The following is a 27705-nucleotide window of genomic DNA, read 5'->3' as shown; positions in this document are numbered from 1 at the left end:
ATGACACTCAGTCCTGGGAGCTCTAGTCCTTACAAGGACTTTCCGGTTGAATCCTCCACACTGGAACAAGCTGGAACAGTGATTAGCCCTTTCCCCTCCCAGTAACCAGATGACACATAGTTCTGGGAGTACAAACTGGAATCTGGCCAGATGGCTTGCTTTTATACATTTCTGAACACAGACAAGCACGCCCATGACACTCCCACACAAAATAAGATCCCTCCCCTGTGCCTGGTATATAATTGCGTCAGGAACTGTACAAAACTCAATTGTCTCCAGGCACAAAAAAAACACACATTAAAAAAAAACAAAAGTAAATTAAAAATACATAAAAACTCCATAAAACTTACGTCCCCTGATAGCCCTGATCTGGGTGGCCAACATATCCAAAAATCTCCCAGATCGGTTCAGGGGTTCAGGAATTTCCTGGAAGTCATAATTTGACCGACCGCACGCATGGTCCCATGCCCCAAACCGTTCCAGAGAATCAGGGCTTGCGGTCGGTCTAGTTCGGTAGTTTAACCCCTTAAGGACCAAACTTCTGGAATAAAAGGGAATCATGACATGTCAGGCACGTCATGTGTCCTTAAGGGGTTAAAAACCGAACATAGTCAATGTTCTTACCCTGGAGCTTGTTCACCTTGTTCGTGGGAACGTTTCCACCGGACAGTGTCTTCCTAAGTGTTATGAAACCAAACACAGGCGATCATGGAAGTCCAGCGGTGTTCGGGAGTTTCAGTGTTCGAAAATAGTTCCATGAACTCGACGACTAAACACCGATGCCTGCGTTCATGCTAATAAGATGGCCGCCACCTCGTGGTCGTCAATAGGAATTGCGGCCACCCAGACAAACACTGCGGTGAAAATTGCTACAAACTAGCAATTAGGCTTAACAAGCTCCAGGGTGGTCTCCGACTCATGTGGCTGTTCCCCAACCATATAGTCTAAATACATGAACGGAGACTTTTACATTACATTTTACAGGGTCCATAGTCTGTGGACAGAAGGCTGGCAAGTAGGCTCCTCCATGAGCTCGTAGCAAACTCACTTGGAAAGTCTTGGCTTCATACCGCATCCTTTCAATATATACTAAATATGCACTCGGATTGATTCCCACGTCCTGTCCATATTTTCTCCACTTTTCTACGAGCAGATAAAAAGGATAAAACAATATGCGTTTGTCTATTTACAAATACATTCACTTTCTGCGATGTATTGTTGTTTTCTTATATTTGTTATTGCCATTTTCCATATGAGAATAGTTCAGCTTCTGAAAGTGACATTACATTTGGTATAATTCTCAGCTCACCTTAGGAACAGTTACAGGTTAATGGAGCGTAAAACGCACAGGGGATGTTTACTGATAATGTATTCGGTTATAGCCATTCAGGATTAATTATTAGCCCTTTTATATAGTCTGAGGTGGATGTGATGTCAACCTATTGCATTATAGTATATCGGTAATGGGGAAACCCATTAAATGTAGGATTGCAGGCAATCGGGAGGTTTAATAAAAGTCTCATGAAACGTGTAATTAAGGCACGACGTGGGTTACTTGGATTTGCCTGTTATTCCATCGGAGGCCGTGTCTAAAACTAATGATTTGGGGCAGTGAACTTTGTCATGTTTAGCATTTGTTGCCAGTTACCAGGTGTCAGACGTTCCCATTCAGAAATAGAAATTTAAAACGTTTACCCCAAATCCCTATGCACATTTATATAAAAGAGGTTTTTAGTATCAATCCAATGGCCATTGAAGTATAAGCTTACCTGCCAACATCGTGGCTAACCTGTTAGGTGAGTCCTGCGCTAACAATTCAACTTGCTGTTTTAGCTAAACGGCAGAATCCCTAATGAGACTGGAAGAGGTATTCCTATCAACTAACTCTTAATAGGGCAAACATGGGGTGAGCAGCAATTCTACAACGAGGCTGTGTAGTACAAAGCAGATAAAACATATATTGCCCGCACTCATACCTATCATTCCTGGCCAGCTGCACTGGCTGTATGCTAATAATCACAGAAACATCCCTCCCCGTCTGCTTGCTTCTGGCCATAATGTTTGACCTGCAAAGGAGACTGTAGAGTAGAGGTTCACAGCCCAGTCCTCAAGGCATGTCCGCTCTCTGCGATTTGGAAGGGAATTTACAAAGGTTTATAACCCGTACTGTGGTTCTGCCTTGAAAACACCGGGTGGGATGTAGTGGTTATGGTACTGATACCGGAGAAACTGACGGAAGCCAAGCACAGAGAGATGGACACAGGTTTCTTCAGGAAGGAAGAGATTCTTTATTGGATCACCGATCGGGACTCAGAGGGACTAGCGTCACCAAAATACAGCAAGTTCTGAGCCCCGGACAATAGTGCAGGCTCCTTATATAGGCATATAACTCCTCCCATATTAAGCTCCACCCGCACATTCCCTTGACCAATCAACACAAATAAGAATTAACTTCCTGTTTGACCGCATGGCTTGTCCAGCACAATGGAGGAGGGGGAATACTATATCCTGTATTCTTGCACATGCTCCGTACACTACTGATCGTATCTTGCCTCGTGCAACCAACTGATCGATACGTCAGCATATGCACGTACACATGCCACGTGGTAATCTCGGCCTACTAAATTTATTTTTACCGAGATTCCACCACATTCCCCCCTTTGATGCCTCTTGATATTTTACAATTACTTGAGGCATCACATAACCTTAGTTTTGCTTACACCGCAAGTTACCTTGAACCAGACCAGACTTATCTTATGATGTGAATCTTCAACATTCATCTTCCTGCATTGGTTCTCCTTGATCTAGAGCCTTATACTTATATATCGCCATTATCTGTGCAGCAGCCTTCCTCTCTGCTATACTTCCTATCAGGCTTTGCACAGATCTAACTACTAAGGGTATAAGACACGGTAGGAGTAGACACAACAGTAAGATCAGTAGGACTCCACCTACCACTGCCTTAAGCCCTCCAAACCACTCATACCAGCTACCAAACCAACTACTTGGATTGTACCCTTTCCATACCTGAGTAGGCACATGCGCTAGTTTAACCATATGGCTAGTAAGCTCAGCTATTGCTTGCCCTTCGTCGTCTATTTGAAGACAGCAATTGCTTAGGTTAAACTTCCCACATACACCTCCCTCTACTGCCAAAAGGTAATCCAAGGCTAATCTATTTTGGTAGACTGCTGTCCTCATCCTGGTGTTATGCTTCGCTAGAAGATTGAGCGCTTGTGATGTCTCATTAGTGATAATCTCAACCACCGCCTGTAATCTTATAATACGGTTGAGCATATAAATAGGGGTTCTATAACCAAAGGTACCATCCTCAGCCCACGTGGCTGGCCCATAATAGTCTATGATACGCTGGGGAGGCCATTCATTATCTTCCCAGGTGCCTATCTCTATGGGTCCCCTTTTCTTCCTATGATTCACATCATACACTTTAACACCTAAAGTCTCACCTGTTTCAATCGGTAACAAGAAGAAGGATGGTTTGAGCATACCCAACACACATGCCCCTTCCCAGTCCTGTGGCAACTCCGAATAGGCCTTCTTACCACAGATCCAGTACAGATTTGCTGGGGCTCTCCAGGTAGATGTGATGGATAGATCAAACCACACGTCCTTTAAATTGGCGTATCTAGCAAACGGGTTTGATGGTTCTGAGACATTTGAAGCCGACCACCAAGTTGTATTCTTTGTATCATCATCATAAGCTTTTTGCCCTAGACAAGTTAATTCTCCTACAGAAGTATTATACATTATTCCTTTCCTTGCTATGCAAACATAACCTATGATGGAGGTCTTTAATCTCCACTCAGATTTACCTCTAACACTCATATGATAATCGGCTTGTGTAGATATTAGTTGGTCAACTGCCTCAGAACCGGACATTACCTCCTTTGCTTCCCAAGGCCATTGGTCTCCCATGTTAGTACCTCCACACACATAGCAGTTGGTAACATTAAGACTACCGGCAATACTTTCAGCTAAATCGATGAACAGGTTTTTAGCGTTATGGGGGATCTTATTATCTATACTCATCTCTTCATAAAAGGAATGGTATACTTGATGAGTCTGGGAGGATACCGTATCAGTCTCTATCCCTATAAACAATAATGTCCCAGGATCTAAACCCGTCCCGTATATCTGAAACCCAAATAAATTGCCATACTTATCTAAGAACTTGTCGGGGTTATTAATAAGTATATGGACTGGGTTACATTCCATAGACTTACAATATGGGCTAGTCGGCAACTTAGTCACTATCATGTCTTTGTCTACTGTCTGTCCCCAAGTCGCCCACCCCACACAAGACCAATATGGACAAAAGTTATAGTCTTTATTTGGGCATCTAGGACTCACATATTTATTTTTGCTACTGGGACAAATGTATTTATCGTTAGACCCATACGTCCTCTCCCATCTAAGATCCCCACATACATTCCACGGCTTTCTACCACTCGATATCGCTTTACACGCATCAAACAGCAGAACACCCGAAGAATGTACGGATTCTAACACCGTCTTATTAATTAGGGTCCCCTGAGGATCTCCATTCCTGAGAGTCAACCAAATTGTACGAGGCTGATACTCCGGACTGAAGCACTTAGGTTCTCCTACTCCTAAATGGCACACACTATAATCTATATTTAAGTATCTACATCTCGATACATCTCCTTTACACTCGTATTGTGAATGCCAAATTAGGGTTTGGGAAATATGGTTACCTGTTCTCGTAGTCTTAATGCATACCTCACAGCTAGGAGTGTCGGTACCTCTACCTTCCTGAATATAAAAACACATGTAAATAAACACAATCAAAAGCACATCTTTCGCCGTCATCCTCAGTCTTCGTCCGTGCGATGGAACCTCAGCTTCCAGGATGTGAGGGCTGCAGGGAATGGAGTTCTGCTCGTCTTCACAGGTGTCCCTTCGGGACTTTCCTGGCTTATACACTATGTGATGGTAAGCGGACAGGCTTTATTATGGCCTTCTCACTCACACCTGTAACAATAAAATTTGTAATCCACAATAATTCCTCGTTACTCCGACTGAGTAGTGCGTTTCAACCGGATCTTGCAGGGATTCTCTGGATCTGCTGTAACTTGCCAAGAATCGACTGCTGCTGGTTTAACCCTGGAGTGATGTATCCACGGAGTCACTTCTGCTACTTTTATCGCTGTAGGGGTAGACAAAAGAACAACATAAGGACCTCTCCACTTGGGCCCTAACGGTACATTATTCCACTCTTTAATCCACACTTGGTCTCCTGGATGATAACTATGAACAGGGGGATAAATATTCACAGGTAATCTATCTTGTACCCATTTCTGTACCTCCTCCATAGTCTTACCCAACTCTACAACCTGCTGCCGGGTAATTCCTTCTCCCAACTGACTCAAGTCCCCCCTTAAGTTACCAAGTACGGGAGGTGGTCGCCCATACATAATTTCAAAAGGAGAGAGGCCCATCCTTCTGGTAGGGGTACTGCGGATTCGCAATAGAGCTATAGGTAAGAGAACGTTCCACTTAAGTTGGGTTTCCTGACACATTTTAGCCAACTGGTTCTTTATAGTTCTATTCATTCTCTCTACCTTACCAGAACTCTGGGGTCTATATGCAGTATGAAGCCTCCACTTTATACCAAGCATATGAGTCAGTTGTTGTAGGCACTGGTGAACAAAAGCTGGACCATTGTCCGATCCTATAGAACAGGGTAGTCCATATCGGGGTATTATTTCTCGTAGCAGGAATCTTACAACTTCTCCTGCTTTCTCTGTACGAGTAGGACATGCTTCTACCCAGCCTGAATAGGTGCACACAATTACCAGCAGGTAACGATGTCCACCCGATTTAGGCATCACTGTAAAGTCTATTTGTAGATCGGACATGGGGAGTCCCCCCATAAACTGGACTCCTGGTGGCTTTACTGGTCCTTGTCTTGCATTATTCTTAGCACACGTTACACATCTGCGTACAATGGCCTGAGTCAAGTTGGACAATCTTGGTATGTAGAAATGTTTCCTGAGAGATTCTTCAGTACTGTCTCTCCCAGAATGTGTCCCGTTGTGATAATTTTGGACAATTTCTACCGCTAGCGATGCTGGTATAACTATTCTTCCATCTTCTAGCTGATACCACTTGTTCTCCAGATACTTTCCCGGTTCAGTCTTTAACCACTCCTCTTCTTGAGTTGTATAAACTGGAGTCCATTGAGACAGTGGGGTTGGTATTAGAGCAGCTATATGCCCCACATACTCCTGTCTTCCTGATTCAGCAGCACGCTTAGCTGCACTATCTGCCATCCGATTTCCCTTGGTTACATCACCATCTCCTCTCAGATGCGCTCGACAATGTATGATACCGACTTCTTTCGGCTCCCACACTGCTTCCAATAGTTGTAGGATTTCAGCTGCGTATTTGATTTCTTTGCCTTCTGAATTCAGTAGTCCTCTTTCTTTATACAAAGCTCCGTGGGCATGAGTGGTTAAAAACGCATACTTAGAGTCCGTATAGATATTCACTCTTAAACCTTCAGCCAATTGTAACGCTCGTGTTAGTGCTATTAATTCTGCCTTTTGTGCTGATGTTCCTTTCGCCAGTGGCCGAGCTTCTATCACCTTGTCTATTGTTGTCACTGCATATCCTGCATAGCGGATCCCTTCTTTTACATAACTACTGCCGTCGGTATAATATTGAACATCGGGGTTCTGGATGGGAAAATCACGAAGATCTGGTCTACTTGAAAATACTTCATCCATTACTTCCAAACAATCATGTTGACTTTCAGTAGGTTGTGGCAAAAGGGTAGCTGGATTTAAGGTGTTTACAGTCTCTAAATGCACTCTTGGGTTTTCACACAACATTGCTTGACACTTGGCCACACGGCTGTTACTAAACCAATGATTTCCTTTGTAATCCAACAACGTCTGTACTGCATGTGGGACTCGTACATAAAGTTCTTGACCCAGAGTGAGTTTATCGGCTTCAGCTACTAGCAGGGCGGCTGCAGCTACGGCTCTTAGACAAGGTGGAAGTCCGCTGGCCACTGCATCCAATTGCTTAGACATGTAGGCAACAGGTCTTTGCCATGATCCCAAGTACTGTGTCAATACTCCCACAGCCATTCTTCTTTGCTCGTGTACGTACAGGTAGAATGGTCGTGTGTGATCAGGTAGACCTAATGCTGGGGCACTCATCAAAGCCTTCTTCACATCTTCAAATGCCGTTTGCTGTTCTTGGGTCCATAAGAAGGGGTCGTGCTCTGTACCTTTGATGGCTGCGTACAGAGGTTTTGCCAGTATCGCATAGCTGGGAATCCATATCCTACAGAAGCCTGCTGCCCCCAAGAATTCTCGCACTTGTCTTCTATTCTTGGGTATTGGTATTTGGCAGACAGCTTCTTTTCTCTCTGGCCCCATAATCCTTTGACCTTCAGAGATATGGAATCCCAGATACTTGACAGTTGGCAAACACAACTGAGCCTTCTTTCTAGACACCTTGTATCCTGCCTTCCAGAGAATGTGTAGTAGGTCGTGCGTTGCTTGCTGACAGATTTCTTTTGTAACTGCTGCTATCAACAAGTCATCTACATATTGTAACAAGACACACTCTCCTGGGATGGACTCGAAATCCAGTAGATCTTGACTTAGGGCTGAGCCAAATAGGGTAGGTGAATTTTTAAACCCTTGGGGCAGTCTTGTCCAAGTCATTTGGCGTTTTGAGCCCGTTACAGCGTTCTCCCATTGGAAAGCGAAAATACATTGACTTTCTGCGGCAATTCGGAGGCAAAAGAAGGCATCTTTGAGATCTAAGACTGTGAAGTAAGTAGCCCCGCCCGGAATTAAAGCAAGCAGGTTATATGGATTGGGTACAACTGGATGTATACTAACAACCGCATCATTGACTGCTCTTAAGTCCTGCACAGGTCGATACTCATCTGTACCGGGCTTTTGAACAGGCAGCAATGGGGTGTTCCAGGGGGAAGTACAGAATTTTAGGATACCATACCGTATGAACTTATCCAGATAGGATTGGATGTTCTTCTTAGCCTTCTGTGGGATGTGGTATTGTCTTAGGCTCACTGGATAAACCCCATGTTTCAGTTCAATTTTTATTGGTGGAATATTGCGGGCCAGTCCTGGTGGGTTGTTCTCTGCCCAAACTCCTGGTATGTTAAACAATGTCTCATCACTCCTAGGGTTTTGGCTAGTCAACACTGTATAAAGTCGCCACTCTTCTTCCTTTGGTACGGATAAAGTCATAATACCTGAAGGTCCATTAAACTTTAAAGATGTTGTTCCATTTGGTAGGAACATAATCTGCGCTTGTAATTTTGATAGCATATCACGTCCCAGCAATTGGACTGGACATTCAGGCATATAAAGGAATTGGTGTTTTACTACGTGGCCTCCCAATGTACAGAGTCGATTTTTAAGAACCGGTCTTTCAGCACTTCTTCCAGTTGCTCCTATCACAGTAATAGTCCTTCCAGATGGAGGAGCAACTAGATTAGTCACCACTGAATGTTCAGCACCAGTGTCGATCATGAATGCACTCCTTTTCCCCCCTATTGATACATCGACCATAGGCTCCGCTCGACCAAGGGGGATGGAGCCCGGTCGGTATCAATAGTCCTCCATGACCGTGTCAGCCAATCCTACGAAGTCCCTACCTTCTCTATCGCGGGACCTTTGCGCTGCTGGAATATACCTATCTTCCCTAACACTTCCTCTGTTCCCATTACTCCCTCTATACCCATTACTCCCTCCGGGGCCTCCTCTACCTCTCGCTCTGCCTCTAAAGTTTCCGTAACCTGACCTAGGTCTGTCTCTCTCAGACTGTTCTCTTCGCGGACACTCATTTCTCCAATGCCCTTCTTCCCTACAGTAAGCGCACTGATTTCTACTTAGAGGTTCCTCATTCCACTTACTATCGCCTCTATCTGGGCCCCGTCTATCTACGCCTGCGATCGCTACCGCTAGCATATCAGCCTTTTTACGCATCTTGCGCTCTTCCTCTTTCTTATTTTCTGTATCCCTGTTCATATAGACCTTATTTGCTACCTCCATTAGTTGGGTGATGGACATACCTGCAAACCCTTCTAACTTTTGTAGCTTGCGCTTAATATCTCCGTAAGCTTGGCTGACAAAGGCGGAGTTAACCATTCGGGAATTATCTGCGTCTTCCGGATTAAAGGGGGTATACAAGCGGTACGCCTCCAATAATCGGTCATAAAAGACACTGGGCGCTTCATCGCTTTTCTGAATCACCTCAACTGTCTTCGACATGTTAATGGCTTTCTTTCCTCCGGCTTTCATGCCAGCAATTATAGCGTCTCTATAGGCTCTGAGTTGAACCATATCAGCACCATTTACGTTCCAATCGGGATCAGTGTTGGGATAATGTGTTGCGGCCCATGCTGCTGGATTAGCTTGGTTCAAAGCACGGGCTCTATCCTCTAGTGCTTTAATGGCTGCTTGATTTATTCTTGTCCTTTCCTCATTGTTAAATAAAGTCATTAGTAACTGCTGGCAATCAGCCCATGTCGGATTATGCGTCTGTACTATTGAGGTGAACAGATCAGTCATGGCTTGTGGTTTCTCAGTATACGAGGAATTATGGGTCTTCCAGTTTAAAAGGTCGGTAGTGGTAAATGGGACATATACGAAGACTGGGTCAGCGTGTGCCATTTGACCTGCGGCATCGATATAAGCTGACCCGGGATTTAGGCGAAGAGGCATCTGATAGTGCTTTAATTGTTGGGCACCAGTCAACTGTCGGGTTTGGATAGGGCTACGTAGAGAGGCGTCAGTCATGGGTTCCGGTCGGGGAGAGATAGGGTATGGGGATGTGGGAGGTTGGTTTTGGGAAAAGGACGTAAATAAAACACTTCGGGCCGAGCTAGATGAAGCTTGACCGGAAGTCTGAAGTGGCGCCAAATCAGGATATTCGTTTCTAATGGGGGTGGGTTCTGGTTCCGGAAGGGGAGATTTAGTACGAGGGGGGGTGGATCCTGTACTGGAGGAGGAAGCGGAAGTGGATGAGGGTAATGAGGGGAGGGGTGCAGGACTTCCTGCATTTGCGTCACTTCTTCTTAACGGAAAGTAAGGGGGCGGCAAAGGGATCTCGGACTCAGGGGGCGTGTCCAAAATGGGCCTAACACCAGTCCTAGTGGACGAACAAGTCCTAGCTACCATGAGGCGACACTGCTCCTCGTGGCATGTCTGGAGCCATTTTGGCGAGTCATTTACGGCCTGTCTCCAACAGTCAATATAAGGAAACTGGCCGTAAAGTTCAGGCCTACCTGATACAGCCACGTGTAAGCGCTGTACCAGAGTTGGATCCAAACTGCCACGTGGCGGCCATGCCGCAACCAAAGTAGGCCACTCCCTAGTACACAAAGTGACCAAACGTACAGGAGACATCTTAACCCCAAAATCACAAACTTTGAATCCCTTTTTAAAATTCTTAACCATACATCCTAAGGGATCCGGAATCGTTGACTGCGACGCACCCATATTTAACAATGGAACGTCGTCGACAACGATTACTATACACGCGTACTATTCAACAGTCACACCCGTTTCCTCTGGCAACAGCACCACGTGGTACGGTTACCAAGTGAAACGTACACAATAACAATAAACACTCAGGGAATTCCCGTACACACACAGCTGTTACACCAGTCACTATATAATCAATATTATGCCCTTTGGCGTAACTGTACAGTCACCCACGCTATAATTCTCTATATACGAATTACCCGTCTATAACACACCCCAGTAACATCGTCTTTTACAAATAGCGGTTACAGTACGGTTAGCATAGGTCAAAGTACAAGTTAAGGTCACAATACAATTATTAGTGGTTATGGTGTTAAAACATGCAATTGACGACAATGATTAGTACTTATTATACAATGTCAGTAAATATACAGGGTTATGGTACCGTGCACTATAATACAGCAACACACTATTAACACTCTCGCTAGACGGCTGAGCTCGCGCTATCTAACAAGATATACACTTTACTAACAATCGCTAACACATTTACAATTCCCAACTAAACTATTGGCCAGTACCTTGAATGGACTACCTAAAAACAATCTACATACGTTTTGGTTAGCCACACTGCCCAATCACCACATATATAGCGAGCTAGAGAACCGAATTTACACAGACGCCTCTTAGTCGCACTATACAACGAGCTAGAGGACCGAATTTACACAGACGCCTCTTAGTCGTACTATCAAAAGTCTAGTGGGTTCCAAATTTACACGCCTTCCCACTTAGCCCAGATAGGATGAGAACTAGCGAACCGGATTTACACAGACGCCGCTTAGTCTCCCGGTCCCTCCGACCTAGCGAACAAAATATACACCCTAGAACGCTAGTCTAGACAAGACACCGGTGTCCGGCTAGGGCTATTTTACACCAGAGCGCCCCGCCTGACTAACCAAATCAAACGGTCTGACTAAAGAGCGTTCGATCGAGCGGTGCGCCTTCGCTCCTTCCCTCCGACAGAGGGGGCAGATACAGATTCAAAAACCCCTTTGGGCCTACCGCACAATCGGTATACCCCTAGCGGGTCCTGCCGTCTAAAACAGCAGTTGTCTTACCTCCTCGTTCCTGAACCTGAGTTCACACTCATCGACGGGGACACCCCAGCACTTCTCACGTAGAGGCCGATGATCTCCTGGACAACAGACCAGTGGCGCCGAGACGAAGGGAGGTCCACGCAGAAGTTCAGGGGTGCAGCCGTAGAGAACGTGGGCAAAGATAGACCGTCTCACGCCTCTGCCTCTCAGCTACCGTTGAACGATGAGCTTCCCGGCCAATGCACCAAATGATACCGGAGAAACTGACGGAAGCCAAGCACAGAGAGATGGACACAGGTTTCTTCAGGAAGGAAGAGATTCTTTATTGGATCACCGATCGGGACTCAGAGGGACTAGCGTCACCAAAATACAGCAAGTTCTGAGCCCCGGACAATAGTGCAGGCTCCTTATATAGGCATATAACTCCTCCCATATTAAGCTCCACCCGCACATTCCCTTGACCAATCAACACAAATAAGAATTAACTTCCTGTTTGACCGCATGGCTTGTCCAGCACAATGGAGGAGGGGGAATACTATATCCTGTATTCTTGCACATGCTCCGTACACTACTGATCGTATCTTGCCTCGTGCAACCAACTGATCGATACGTCAGCATATGCACGTACACATGCCACGTGGTAATCTCGGCCTACTAAATTTATTTTTACCGAGATTCCACCACAGTACCTAGACTTTCATTTTAAGTTTATATAATTCGTCTTATGCATATTTTCTTTCACCCTTTTTATAGTAAAACAATGCAGTTTCTGCCTCTCGTAGAGCATGTATTAAAGCAATTGGTTTCGTAGTTTCCATAGTGATGACTTTGGGCCACGCAGAGTGCATTCCCTGCTTAAATTTCGAGCAGCGATTGCCCCGTTGTCTAGCAGAATGCTGAACTAATTTAGTTTTAAAGGTGACACCTACGGCCCTTGTAACATAACTTGCAGTTATATGAGATTTGTAATGTAAATATCAGCTATTGTTCTGTATGACCGTCCTTTCCCTATAAAAACGTTATAGCCCTCGTGGGCTCAGGCTTGCTAATTTACAGACTGCTCAGCAAACGTGCTCTCTGTGGTTACTCTGCGTGTCTCTATAGTACTCATGTTATTCACTCTTATCTCGCCTGCCCTTTTGTATTCCAGAACTGTACTAACGGCTGTGAGAATGGAGGACCTTGTAATGATACAGACCTCGTCGCAGACTCTTTCAAGGTGAGTTCTATGTTAAACCCGCCACGTTAAGTGACGGAGCACACGTGGCACCTCCACAGCTGGAATACTAACACGGAGAGAAATGCTGAGCTGTAATAAATGTTTATTTACAAAATCCGGAATTGCTGACAATTGAGGAGGAAATTCTGAAATTAGTCCACATATAACCCTGCTGGAAAATTGCCTTATTTGGTGGAGTTTAACAATTTAGCTATGTTGGCCTGAAATGCACAGTTCCTTTCCCAATTCTCCTCAGTTCTCATTTCTCATTAATATTATTTATAACACACCAACAAATTCCATGGCGTTGTACAATGGGCGGACTAACAGGCCAGTATTTGTAACAATATGAGTTGAACGCAGAGGGTGTAACAAGCTTACATTGTAGAGGGAGTGGGGTGAAGTGACTCGAGAGGTAAGGGGAAGGTTGCATTTCAAGGATGAGAAAAAGCCGGTTACTAGAATAGTTTATAGTGAAGGGTTAGTTTATTGGATGACACGGTTGCAGGAGAGGAAGCAGGGTGGGTTACCAAGGTGCGGAGGGAATGCTTTCCTAAGGATGTGAGTTATTAATGATCATTTGAAAGACCTGAGACTGGGTTTGAGTCTAATGGAGCATGAAGGAAGTTCCTTAGGAACGGCGCAGCTCTAGAGAAGTCTTGAAGGTGGCGTCAGAGGTGTGAGAGCAGTGGATAGACGCAGGTCTTCAGCAGAGCGTAGATCCCTGGATGGGACATAGTTGTGTATCAGTGAAGATAGGTAGGTAGGGGCAGTGTTATGTAGAGATATGCAAACAAGCACCAGAAAAAGGGGAAGCTGGGAACGCGTGAGAAGTGGATTGCAGTGGTATAGGCGAGAGATGATAGCAGCATGGACCAGAAAATTGGCCACAACAGAGGTGGACAGCCATGTCTCAGTGAGTGCTAGTAAGGTGAGGGAGACCCAAAAACCCTGGGCATTGCTGTGTTTATGGAATACGGAGCTCTAGGAGTCTCCTACCTGTTATAAATAGAGACTGAATGCATCCATAAGGCACAGCCCTGTGTATATAGACTGCATAGGTTTCAGTCGTAGTATACAATATGTAGAGACTGTTATATCCCATTTAGATTTACTATTCTGATAATATTTATATAGTGACAACATATCCAACCGCGCAGTACAATGGGAAGATGGGAGTTGTAGTCCTGAAGCAACTGGGGCCAATGACTGACACCACCATCTTGATCCCTAGAACATAGGGGAACCAATAGAAAGGAAGTGCATTATCCTCAGCCAACAACAACCTAACTGCCAAAACATCACAAAATGCTAACAGTCATACAGTCACACACACACACACACACTCAAACACAGCCCAACCACCCATACAACACAATACGCAAAATCATACACACACACAATCAAACATAGCCCAACCGCCCATACAACACAATACGGCACTCCTAGGCTTTCCAAGTAAAGATTCTTTATTCCAGAGAATTATATCGACGTTTCAGCTCCATTGCGGACATTCATCAGGACATGTTGTCGATGGGTGTGTCCTGATGAAAGCTCCGCAATGGAGCTGAAACGTCAATATAATTCTCTGGAATAAAGAATCTTTACTTGGAAAGCCTAGGAGTGCCGGTATTTGTTTTTTTATATACACCCCTATATATTAACCCTTAATAGGGAACACATGAGATGGGCGGCTGCATTGTAACAAGGCTGAGTGATACAAAAAAATGGATACAAATGCAAAAGATAAGTCCTGCGCTCACTCCCATCACTGGGCGGCAGCAATGACTGCAGTACACCCCAGCCCCAATATATAAACCAAAGAAAACAAGTTATACATTTGGTATTGTGATGTAGGGGCTGTGTGTGAGTGTATGAGTTTGTGTATTGTGATTGTGATGTATGGGCGGTTGTGTTATGTTTGAGTGTGTGTTTGTGTGAGTATATGAGTTTGTGTATTGTGTTGTATGGGTGGTTGGGCTGTGTTTGAGTGTGTGTGTGAATTTGCTATTGTGATGTATGGGCTGTGTGTGAGTGAATTTGGTATTGTGATGTATGGGCTGTGTGTGAGTGAATTTGGTATTGTGATGTATGGGCTGTGTGTGAGTGTATGAATTTGGTATTGTGATGTATGGGCTGTGTGTGAGTGTATGAATTTGGTATTGTGATGTATGGGCTGTGTGTGAGTGTAGGAATTTGGTATTGTGATGTATGGGCTGTGTGTGAGTGTAGGAATTTGGTATTGTGATGTATGGGCTGTGTGCGAGTGTATGAATTTGGTATTGTGATGTATGGGCTGTGTGCGAGTGTATGAATTTGGTATTGTGATGTAGGGGCTGTGTGTGAGTGTATGAGTTTGAGTATTGTGATTGTGATGTATGGGCGGTTGGGCTGTGTTTGAGTGTGTGTGTGTGTGTATGATTTTGCGTATTGTGTTGTATGGGCGGTTGGGCTATGTTTGATTGTGTGTGTGTATGATTTTGCGTATTGTGTTGTATGGGTGGTTGGGCTGTGTTTGAGTGTGTGTGTGACTGTATGAGTTAGCATTTTGTGATGTATGGGCTGTGTGTGAGTGTATGAGTTTGAGTATTGTGATTGTGATGTATGGGCGGTTGGGCTGTGTTTGAGTGTGTGTGTGTGTGTTTGTGTATGATTTTGCGTATTGTGTTGTATGGGTGGTTGGGCTGTGTTTGAGTGTGTGTGTGTGTGTGTGTGTGACTGTATGACTGTTAGCATTTTGTGATGTTTTGGCAGTTAGGTTGTTGTTGGCTGAGGATAATGCACTTCCTTTCTATTGGTTCCCCTATGTTCTAGGGATCAAGATGGTGGCTGCAGAAACCCGGTCTAAAAAAGCAGCAATATGGGGACCTGTAGTATTTGTATTAATAAAGTGGCTATACACAAATAAAGTGACATCCATAACATCAACACATTAACCGTAATTGGCCATTGGAGAAACTAAATGACCTCCGTTTGTTTAAATATACCGGTACATAGGGATTTAGGAGAGACCGCAGGTAACTTTTTTTTCTTTGGTTTTTACTGTGTATATATTGGGGATGATGTGTACTATGGTCGTTGCTGTCGCCCAGGAGTGATGGACGTTTGAGCGCAGGACTTGTTTTTTTGTATTTGTATTCACATTTACAAACATCACACCCGCAGACTTTCGATGCCCGCAGTCTATCTCCCTGCCAGTGCCCATCATCTTTCACTCCCTGCCCGCAGTCTGTCACCCTGCCCACTGCCTGCCCGCACCCACCGTCTTCGCTCCCTACCCGCACCCATCGTCTTCGTTCTCTGTCTGCAGTCTGCCCACACCCATTGTCTTCACCCTGCCCGCACCCATCATCTTCACTCCCTGCCAGCAGTCTGCCCGCACCCATTGTCTGCACTCCCTGCCCGCACCCATCATCTTCACTCCCTGCCAGCAGTCTGCCCGCACCCATTGTCTGCACTCCCTGCCCGCATCCATCATCTTCACTCCCTGCCAGCAGTCTGCCCGCACCCATTGTCTGCACTCCCTGCCCGCACCCATCATCTTCACTCCCTGCCAGCAGTCTGCCTACACCCATTGTCTTCACTCCCTGCCTGCACCCATCGTCTTCGCTCCCTGCCCGCACCCATCGTCTTCATTCCCTGTCTGCAGTCTGCCCACACCCATCATCTTCACTCCCTGCCCGCAGTCTGTCTCCCTGCCCACTGTCTGCCCGCACCCATCATCTTCGCTCCCTACCCGCACCCATCATCTTCACTCCCTGCCAGCAGTCTGCCCGCACCCATTGTCTGCACTCCCTGCCCGCACCCATCATCTTCACTCCCTGCCCGCAGTCTGCCTCCCTGCCAGCAGTCTGCCCGCACCCATTGTCTTCACTCCCTGCCCGCACCCATCATCTTCACTCCCTGCCAGCAGTCTTCCCGCACCCATTGTCTGCACTCCCTGCCCGCACCCATCATCTTCACTCCCTGCCAGCAGTCTGCCCGCACCCATTGTCTGCACTCCCTGCCCACACCCATCATCTTCACTCCCTGCCAGCAGTCTTCCCGCACCCATTGTCTGCACTCCCTGCCCACACCCATCATCTTCACTCCCTGCCAGCAGTCTGCCCACACTCATTGTCTTCACTCCCTGCCCGCACCCATCATCTTCACTCCCTGCCAGCAGTCTGCCCGCACCCATTGTCTGCACTCCCTGCCCACACCCATCATCTTCACTCCCTGCCAGCAGTCTGCCCACACTCATTGTCTTCACTCCCTGCCCGCACACATCATCTTCACTCCCTGCCAGCAGTCTGCCCGCACCCATTGTCTGCGCTCCCTGCCCGCACCCATTGTCTGCGCTCCCTGCCCACACCCATTGTCTGCGCTCCCTGCCCACACCCATTGTCTGCGCTCCCTGCCCGCACCCATTGTCTGCGCTCCCTGCCCGCACCCATTGTCTGCGCTCCCTGCCGGCACCCATTGTCTGCGCTCCCTGCCCGCACCCATTGTCTGCGCTCCCTGCCCGCACTCATCATCTTCGCCCACTGCCTCAGTAATCTCTTACACTTAACTCATATTTTATAATATCTCTGGGTGTTCTCTCATGTTAGTAAATAGCTGTGTGTGTGTAACTGCAGTCTTTTCATTATGTGATACAGATGGTGACGACGTTGATTCCACATCTGGTAACGCTCAGTGTTCCTTGCCCCTTAGCCTCCCCCTGTTGTTCTCGTTTAATCCGTTCCCTCTGCCCTACATGTGGCTGAATCTGCCATCTGTCATAACATGTCTGCATTGCGCAGTAAAATTACTCCCGTGGTCACATCTTCTGCAGTAACGTGTAACGTGTAACTGCAACGATCATGGGAAATCAAACATGGAGTCCTCTCATAGGAAGAAAATCTGCACCTATAAGCTGTGCAGCCAAATTACTGATAGATCGACAGACACAGATAGACATGATAGACAGAGATGGATACATAGAGTAAGACAGACAGATATATAGAGTTAGACAGACAGAGATAGTTACATAGAGTCAGACAGACAGATATATACAGTTAGGCAGACAGAGAAATATAGTTAGGCAGACAGAGATAGATACATACTGTCAAACAGACAGATACATAGAGATAGACAGACAGAGAGAAAGAGATGCATAGAGTTAGGTAGAGATAGATGTATAGAGTTATAGAGAGAGGGATAAATAGAGACAGAGTGAGAGAGAGAGGGATACATAGTTACAGAGAGAGGGAGAGAGATACATCGAGTTAGAGAGAGAGAGAGGTGAATAGAGTTAGACAGACAGAGAGGGATACATATAGTTAGACAGACAGTAAGTGAGAGGGATACAGAGAGAGAGAGAGAGAGGAATAAATAGAGCGATACATAGAGTTAGACAGTAAGAGAGAGGGATACATAGAGTTTGAGAGATAGATAGAGTTAGAGAGAGAGATACATAGAGTTAGAGAGAGAGATACATAGTTAGAGAGAGATACATCGAGTTAGAGAGATACATAGAGAGAGAGATATATAGTTAGAGAGAGAGAGATATACATAGAGTTAGACAGTTAGAGAGAGATACATAGTTAGAGAGAGATACATAGTTAGAGAGAGATACATAGTTAGAGTTAGACAGTAAGAGAAAGGGATACAAAGTTAGAGAGAGATACATAGAGTTAGAGAGAGAGAGAGATATATATACATAGTTAGACAGTAAGAGAGAGGGATACATAGTTAGAGAGATACATTGAGTTAGACAGACAGAGAGATACATAGTTAGACAGTAAGAGAGAGATATACATTGAGTTAGAGAGATAGAGATATACATAGAGTTAGACAGTAAGATAGAGGGATACAGAGAGAGAGAGAGATACATTGAGTTAGACAGACATCAAACAAAAAAAGTTATTTCATTTTAATGTGTTAAAGTGTCCATTGTGACAAGTTAACTCTTCAATAACTCTCGGAATATCAGTCTCCTGAAGTACAGCCGTGACCAGGGTCTGCTTGTCAAGAAAGAAGTGGGTTAATATAAAAAAAACGGTAATAAAGGAGCTGAAATTTAAACCCACAACGTCTAAGATGAAATCCCTCCATGTTTACCCAACATCCCCTTCTCCCTCTCCCCCTCCATGTTTACCCAACATCCCCTTCTCCCTCTCCCCCTCCATGTTTACCCAACATCCCCTTCTCTCTCTCCCTCCATGTTTACCCAACATCCCCTTCTCTCTATCCCTCCCTCCATGTTTACCCAATGTAAACCTACTTAATTGGTGTCTCCTTTAACCCCATGGTGTTTCCACGTTCTTGAATCTTGAGGTGTCACTTTAATTTTTGGGGTGTCACTGTAACCGTGGGGGGTCTTCTTTGATGTGTCCCTTTGGCCCATTCTCTCCAGGTTTAAAATCCTGCGCAGAATTGAATCGATCTTTTGATAGATATTTTATGCTCAATGTGGTGGGATTACGGGTCTGACCGGATCACAGCTCTGGATTTAGGGATCATTTTGTGTATTTGTTATGTTCTTGTCCTGAGGAATGTAAGAGGGAAACAGCAGTTTCCTTGTAGGTGAACAACAGTGAAAATCCGATTTATTATAGAAATCCCTCCAGCTTATGGAGCATATGACAAAATAAACTGAAAATTCGTAATGCTTGTTCTATTACCGAGAGGGAAAACAGGCATTGCTGCCTGTACGTGTTTCTGTCTGTTTGCCTGTCTGCCTGGTGTTTGTTCTGTTTGTCTGTGTCTGTCTGCGTCTGTCTGCAGGGTGCTGTAGTGGTTATGGTGCTTATGATTGCCTCTTTAAAGAATAAAACCTTGGTATTTGAACATTAAACATTGCATGCTGTATTTGATCCTTTAGCATTATCAATGTATCAATTATCAATGTATTTGATCCTGGAAGTTGTAACATTTTTGGATCCCGTTTTATTGGAACTCCTTTATACGTGGCGTTTTTTCCTGGTATATATTTGTGGATGCCTAACGGACATCTTATTGGCTGTCGGGGCATCAGGAAGCAGACAGTCATGCACTCCGTCGGTCTGTACAGACATTATTTTCACCATGATATACTGTAAGGTGTTGCAAAATAAGCTTGTTTTAATTTATTTGCTTTGTGCTGTTTTTTGTCCCTTTAAAGGATCACAGGTTACTTTTCCTACTGCAAAGTTTAGCAAACAGTCCCTATCAGTTTGTCCTCAGTGATATTGGCTCACGGCTGCTTCCGCTTTGCTGACCGATTGTAACTTTCTTCCTCTCTTTCCAATAACAGGATACAGAGCGCCAAGTACTGCCCTTCACATCCTTTCCATCACTAAATTAGTGCCACTAGTCACTTTAACTTAATTTAGTTATTTTATGGTGTAAATAAATGATCGCTTCCTTTAGCAGCTTTGAAAGCCACGCTCTAGCAATGTAACTTAATGTTCTATCCATTAAATACATAGTATGTAACATGGCTGGACATTCCACCCCCGTCTTAGCCCTGAGATACCGCTCTATATACCGCAAAATATAATGGGATCACTGGATCCACCAACAATATCTTACACTCTCCTCTTCTCATATCAACAGAGTGATTTACTAAAGTGAGAATTCAGAGTGATTTCAAATGAAACACCAGAGGAGCTGGACTGAAAAAAGAACTGCTTTCCATTATTTTCCAATTTAGTTACTTTGACTTTGAATTTTAAAGTCTCACTTTAGTGAATAATTCTGATAATTCTGGATTATTTTAGGAGGTTTTGTGGATTTCCATTTCCCCCATGACTGGTATATGTTAATAACACATCGATGGATCGGCAGAGGGCTAGTGAGCCATGGCACGTTCTGGTCCTCGATACACAATGAGAGCCAGCAATGTGTTCTCGTGGCTGGATTTTACGTTAGTCATTGACTTGGAGAGAATTTCTAACATGCGGCTTTTGACCTGGACGTGATCTCCTAATGGATTCATGTATTTACCAAACTGAGAAGTGCCCAAAATTGCCAAAGAGAAATTAAAAATCTTCGACCAAAGTAGGCAAACTGAGAAAAACTTTTAGGCCAAAAAAGCCAAGTTTGGCTATTCTGGCCTAAATATTTAACTCCCGTATACATTTTTCACAATTCCTGGTTATTTGAATAACTCCCAGTATGAGCTCCCTCCTATCGATTTTATTCTTTATTTTCCTTTTCTAGGAGTTATCTATCCAGAGATTCCACTTGGTGCTTCCTCTGTCTATCTGTATTAGTTACTGCATGTTCTGCCGTCAATCCCGGACTTGTTTGTGACCTCAGGTTCTTGTTTTCTTTCAAGATGCGTGTTTTTGTTAAATTTTATTCCATGTAGCCTGGCTCTGTATGTATGAACTGGTATAGAACCGTGTTGGACGACCATAAATGGTCCTCCATTTGCACTGCTTGCAGAAGGAGATTTTATATATATATATTTCATGTATGTATTGTTACAAATCGCTATTTGTAACTGGCCCTTTAAATGGAAAATTGCCCTGCTTCCCTGGATTGTGGAGAAGCCTGTTTGCCAGCCTCCTTCCTCATGTCTATGGCCCCTGGAAGATTGTGCCCCTGAAAACTTATTAACTTTTATTGGGTGTGTATGGCCCTTTAAGAACCGTCTGGGGACATATTGTGACTTTGCTGAACAATACCCCTTTAAGACTATGTCCCCAGACCTGTAAAATAACTTGCCCCTGGCTCTCTCCCACTTGGTTCAGTAAATAGGGCTTACTGAACCAAGTACCACACAGGCGGACCACCCAGAAGCTAAAGTGTGCAGGCAATTTACCTCCCAGGCTGTGAGGTTACTGCAGGTTAATTGCCGAGCGCTGGGTTTTTAGTCATTCGAATGCGGTCAGCGGTGTATGCTAAAGATTCTGTGGAACTGAAATCGGCTACACATTTTACCGAACACCGCTGACCCTTACCTTCTCCTACACTTCGTTTTTCAGCTCCAGAGACTAAGTCCCGTTCGAAATGGGACTTAGTCGTTTTTCTGCATGAAATTGACCGGCCGCACAGCCCAAATCTATGGAACTGTTTTGGGCAGGAAAATGTGCTTGCGGTCGGTCATAAAGGGACCTCCAGCTAACTTTTGATCCACTGGAGGGATTTGGCTGATTTTTGGAAGTGTTTATGTTTGAAGTATGCTGATTCCAAATATGTAATTTGTATTGTTATGGAGATTGAATGTATAGTTTTAAAGTTACAGTGTATGTGTAAAAACTGTATTTTTACTGTATGCTATAATTATGTTATGTGTTTATCTGAGGGGAGGAGACGTGGGGGTGGTACCATGTATGTGATTGGTTAATTTCATCCTCCCCCTGGGAGTGTCCTGTGTGTACCTTTTTGTAATAAAAAGCAGGCTGGGTGTCCCAGTCCTCAGTTCATCTTGACCCTTCAAAACGTAGCCTCGTGTCGTTCTTGGAAGGGGATTATTTGGGGATGTTATTCTGCTCCTGTTACAGCTGAACCTGACTGGATATCGTGGATGGGATTGTACCAGCTTACTTCTCCACAGCAGCTTGCAGGGAAAAAGGACGTCTTCAACGGCAGATACCCTCTCTCTACCTGGGTGTCAGGATCGGGACAGGGATCCAACACGCAGAGTACAAACAGTAGAAAGGTACGTATACCGGGCCTTAGAATGGCCGGACTAACGTACATAGAATAACAGAGAATAGTCAGAGACAAGCCGAGGTCGAGGGAACGAGAAGACAGGTAAGCGAGAGACAAGCCGGGTCAGAGGGATAACAGAGATAAGCAGAATAGTACAACAAGCCGGGTCAAAACCAAAGAGAATACTAGAATACAAGAGCACTGAGTGACTAGACAAGCTAGAACCACGACAGGGCAATGAGCTGACGAGAGAAGCAAGCTTAAATACCCTGAGTCCGGAGAGTAGACACGCCTCAGCTGGGTGCTGATTGGATAAAGCCAATAGAGTGGCAGGTCGCTCGGGATAGCGTCAAGACGTCACGTATCGGGCGTCATGTTAGAAAAGGAAGCGGATCCCTTGCGGCCAGCGTTAGAATGACTGGATGGACCGCGAGGAACGGGAGATATGGCGTGTCTAGACGGATAAACAACTAAGTCTCTACCCTTCTCAAAGGTAGAGACCTCAGGTGCCCTGACAGTACCCCCCCTCTCAGATACGCCCACCGGGCGGAAGGAACCGGGACGAGATGGGAAGCGGGAGTGAAATGCCCTGCGGAGACGAGGAGCATGGACGTCCTCCTGAGGTACCCAGCTCCTCTCCTCTGGACCATATCCCTTCCAGTTGACCAGATACTGTAATCTTCCCCGGGAAAATCGGGAATTGATAATGGAGTTGACCTCGTACTCCTCCTGACCGTCCACCTGAACCGAACGAGGTGAGGAAACCGTAGAGGAGAATCTGTTGCAAATCAGTGGTTTCAGCAAAGACACATGAAAGGAGTTGGGAATGCGTAAGGCCGACGGCAGAGCTAGGCGATACGCAACCGGGTTGATACGAGACAAAACTCTGTAAGGACCTATGTACCGAGGCGCAAATTTCATAGAGGGAACTTTTAAACGAATGTTCTTAGTACTCAGCCATACTCTGTCCCCAGGAACAAAAACTGGAGCCGCCCTTCTGTGTTTATCAGCGTGTTTTTTGAACAACATAGAATTATGCAGAAGAATTTGACGAGTCTGATCCCACAACTTCTTCAGATTGGCGACATGATCATCAACCGACGGTACTCCTTGGGAAGAAGAGACCGAAGGAAAAATGGAGGGATGAAAGCCATAGTTCATGAAGAAGGGGCTGGAACGAGTAGAATCACACACGAGATTATTGTGTGCGAACTCTGCCCAAGGAATCAAACCGACCCAATCATCCTGGTGTTCGGAAACAAAGCAGCGCAGATATTGTTCGATCTTTTGATTAGTACGCTCAGCGGCTCCGTTAGACTGAGGGTGATATGCAGAGGAAAAGTTCAATTTGATACCTAATTGAGAACAGAAGGATCTCCAGAATCGTGAGACAAATTGAGAACCTCTATCAGAAACGATTTCAGAAGGTATCCCATGTAAGCGAAAAACTTCTCTCGCAAAAATCTCCGCCAATTCAGGAGACGTGGGGAGTTTAGGCAACGGCACAAAATGAGCCATCTTAGTGAACCTATCCACCACCGTGAGAATAACAGTCTGTCTCTTGGAAGCAGGTAAATCCACAATAAAGTCCATGGCCAAACAGGACCATGGTTTTTCAGGAATGTCCAAGGGGAGCAACAAACCACAAGGAGATGCGTGAGGCTGTTTAGTCCTGGTACAAGTCTCGCAAGCTCCGACGAACTCCTTAATATCCTTTCGTAAGGAAGGCCACCAGAAATCCTTGGAGATCAGGGAATAAGTCTTGCGAATGCCAGGATGACCAGCCACCTTGCTTTCGTGGAAACACTGTAAGAGCTCCAGTTGGACGTTCAGGAGGAACAAATTTTCTTCCCTCAGGAGTCTGTCCAGGTGCCAGATGCTGTAAGTTCAAGATCTGGGCAAGCAACGGAGAATGGATTTTGAGACTTGTGTTAGCAATAATATTGCATTGGGGTACTATAGAGGACAGAACCGGTTCGGAAGAAGCCAAAGGTTCATATTGGCGAGATAGAGCATCGGCTTTAGAATTCTTTGAACCAGGCCTATAAGTAAGAACGTAGTTGAAATGGGTGAGGAATAACGACCAACGAGCTTGCCTGGTAGACAATCGCTTGGCCTCTCCAATATAGGACAAGTTCTTGTGATCCGTTAAAATAGTAACAGGATGTAATGTCCCTTCCAATAAATGTCTCCATTCTTTTAAAGCCTTGATAACAGCTAGTAGTTCTCTGTCACCAATGTCATATCTGCTCTCAGCACCAGACAATTTTTTAGAAAAAAATCCACATGGATGTAATGGTTTATCCACACCTAGCCTTTGGGATAGGATAGCACCTACGCCAGTCTCCGAGGCGTCTACCTCAAGTAGGAAAGGAAGAGTGGTATTAGGGTGAACTAAAATTGGGGCGGAAGCAAAAAGCTCCTTGAGAGTTTTGAAAGCAAGGAGAGCTTCCGTGGACCAATTCTTAGTATCAACCCCCTGTTTGGTCATATTGGTGATGGGCGCAATAATAGAAGAATAACCCTTAATAAAGCGCCTATAGTAATTGGAGAACCCAATAAATCTCTGAACGGCCTTGAGACCCTTGGGTAGAGGCCAATCCAGAATGGACTGGAGTTTATCCGGGTCCATCTTAAATCCCTCCCCAGAGATCACATAACCGAGGAAATTTACTTGGGATTGATCGAAACTACATTTCTCCAATTTGCAGTACAGACCATGTTGAAGAAGTTTGTGCAAAACCCTTCTGACCTGTTCGTGGTGAGTCTCAATCTCTCTAGAATGTATGAGTATATCGTCCAGGTATACAATAACACACTCCTGCTGAAATTCCCTAAGAACCTCATTTATCAGATCCTGGAATACAGCCGGTGCATTACATAACCCAAAAGGCATAACTGTATATTCATAGTGACCGTAACGAGTATTGAACGCCGTCATCCACTCGTGTCCCTGCTGGACTCTCACCAAGTTATATGCCCCTCTGAGATCTAACTTGGTGAAAATAGTAGAACCCTTTAAACGATCAAAGAGTTCGGTAATCAAAGGAATGGGATAAGCATTCCTAATGGTTATCTTGTTCAAACCTCGATAATCAATACAAGGCCTAAGTGAACCATCCTTCTTTTTAACAAAAAAAAATCCAGCCCCGGCAGGGGAGGAGGACCTCCTAATGAACCCCTTGTCTAAATTCTCGTGAATATACTCCTCTAGAACAGAATTCTCTTTAGTAGATAACGGGTATACATGACCCCTGGGAGGCATGGTACCAGGGAGTAGGTTAATCTTGCAATCAAAGGATCTGTGTGGAGGTAAGGTATCGGCTCTCCTTTTATCAAATACTGCCTTTAAATCCAGGTACTGAGGCGGTATTTGAGTTTCTGTAGGATTAGAGGAGTTAGCCGATGTGTTCGCCAGGCAAAGGGGCGAGACCTTCCGTAAACATTTTTCTTGACAATTCTGACCCCATGAGATTATCTCCCCTAACTCCCAATTAATGATAGGATTATGTCTCTTCAACCAGGAGTACCCCAGGACTATGGGAATAGAAGGAGAGGAAATGATCAACAGGGATAGGTCTTCCTCATGCAAGATACCAACAGTTAAATTAATAGGTATGGTCTCACGGAAAATAACAGGCTCAAGTAACGGTCTACCATCTATGGCCTCAACGGCCAGAGGTGTCTCCCTTAACTGGGATGGGATAGTATGCTTGTTAACAAAAACCTGATCGATAAAGCTCTCAGCAGCTCCAGAATCAATCAAAGCCATGGTTTTTACTACTCCCTTCTCCCAAGTCAAAGAAACGGGTAGCAGAAGCCTGTGATCTTTATAATTGTGAACAGAGGACAAAATAGATACACCCAAGGCCTGTCCTCTAGAGAAACTTAGGTGCGAGCGTTTCCCGAACGATTGGGACAATTTAGGCGTAGATGACCTCTGTCACCACAGTACATACATAAACCCTCCCTTCTCCTGTACTGTCTCTCCTCCTCCGTGAGGTGAGTATTCCCTATCTGCATAGGCTCAGGGAAACGTGAGGTTTCGATCTCAGAATTTCGAAATGCAGGAGCTAGTTTAAAGGAGGGTCTACGAGTTCTATCTCGAGTGTTCTGCCTCTCTCTTAAGCGTTCATCAATGCGAGAGATAAAAGAAATTAAATCCTCCAAATTCTCAGGGAGCTCTCTAGTAGCGACTTCGTCAAGGATTACATCTGATAACCCATTTAAAAATACATCTATATAAGCCTGTTCGTTCCACTTAACCTCTGCCGCCAAGGATCTGAACTCTAGTGCATAATCCACAAGTGTTCGATTTTCCTGTCTAAGGCGCAACAGTAATCTAGCTGCATTGACCTTCCTACCAGGGGGGTCAAAAGTTCTTTTAAAAGCAGCTACAAAGGCATTATAGTTATAGACTAACGGGTTATCATTCTCCCATAAAGGATTAGCCCATCGTAGAGCCTTCTCAATGAGTAACGTAACAATAAATCCAACCTTCGCTCTATCTGTAGGATAGGAGCGGGGTTGTAATTCGAAATGGATGCTGATCTGGTTCAAAAAGCCACGACACTTCTCAGGAGAACCGCCATAACGTACTGGTGGAGTAATACGAGAAGAAGCACCAACAGTAGCTACTTCTAGACCTGAACTTACAGGAGAGATCGAAGGAGTACGTGTCTCCTCTGGTGGGTTACTAGCACGAGACAATAGCGCCTGTAGTGCTAGGGCCATCTGATCCATCCTGTGTTCCATGGCATCAAACCTGGGGTCGGAAGAACCAAGCTGACTGTTTGTACCTGCAGGATCCATTGGCCCTGTCGTAATGTCAGGATCGGGACAGGGATCCAACACGCAGAGTACAAACAGTAGAAAGGTACGTATACCGGGCCTTAGAATGGCCGGACTAACGTACATAGAATAACAGAGAATAGTCAGAGACAAGCCGAGGTCGAGGGAACGAGAAGACAGGTAAGCGAGAGACAAGCCGGGTCAGAGGGATAACAGAGATAAGCAGAATAGTACAACAAGCCGGGTCAAAACCAAAGAGAATACTAGAATACAAGAGCACTGAGTGACTAGACAAGCTAGAACCACGACAGGGCAATGAGCTGACGAGAGAAGCAAGCTTAAATACCCTGAGTCCGGAGAGTAGACACGCCTCAGCTGGGTGCTGATTGGATAAAGCCAATAGAGTGGCAGGTCGCTCGGGATAGCGTCAAGACGTCACGTATCGGGCGTCATGTTAGAAAAGGAAGCGGATCCCTTGCGG

At 45.1% G+C, this 27705-nt stretch overlaps 1 protein-coding gene across 5 annotated transcripts in view; it reads left to right on the top strand.

The window, feature by feature from the left end:
- The window catches only part of BCAT1 (branched chain amino acid transaminase 1), a 139633-nt gene that overhangs the window by 63252 nt on the left and 48676 nt on the right, over nt 1-27705 (top strand). For all 5 annotated transcript variants that reach the window (XM_063446675.1, XM_063446677.1, XM_063446679.1 and 2 more), the window contains one exon: nt 12759-12827. Coding sequence is in view for 4 of the 5 variants with exons in the window: in XM_063446677.1 (XP_063302747.1) it covers nt 12759-12827 (69 nt within the window). In the remaining variant the exon portion in view is untranslated. The remainder of the gene's footprint in view (nt 1-12758; nt 12828-27705) is intronic.

This window comes from Pelobates fuscus, chromosome 3 (assembly GCF_036172605.1).
Source record: "Pelobates fuscus isolate aPelFus1 chromosome 3, aPelFus1.pri, whole genome shotgun sequence".
NCBI lineage: Eukaryota > Metazoa > Chordata > Amphibia > Anura > Pelobatidae > Pelobates > Pelobates fuscus.
The sequence above is the reverse complement of the archived record's forward strand: the minus strand, read 5'-3'. Positions and strand labels throughout refer to the sequence as shown.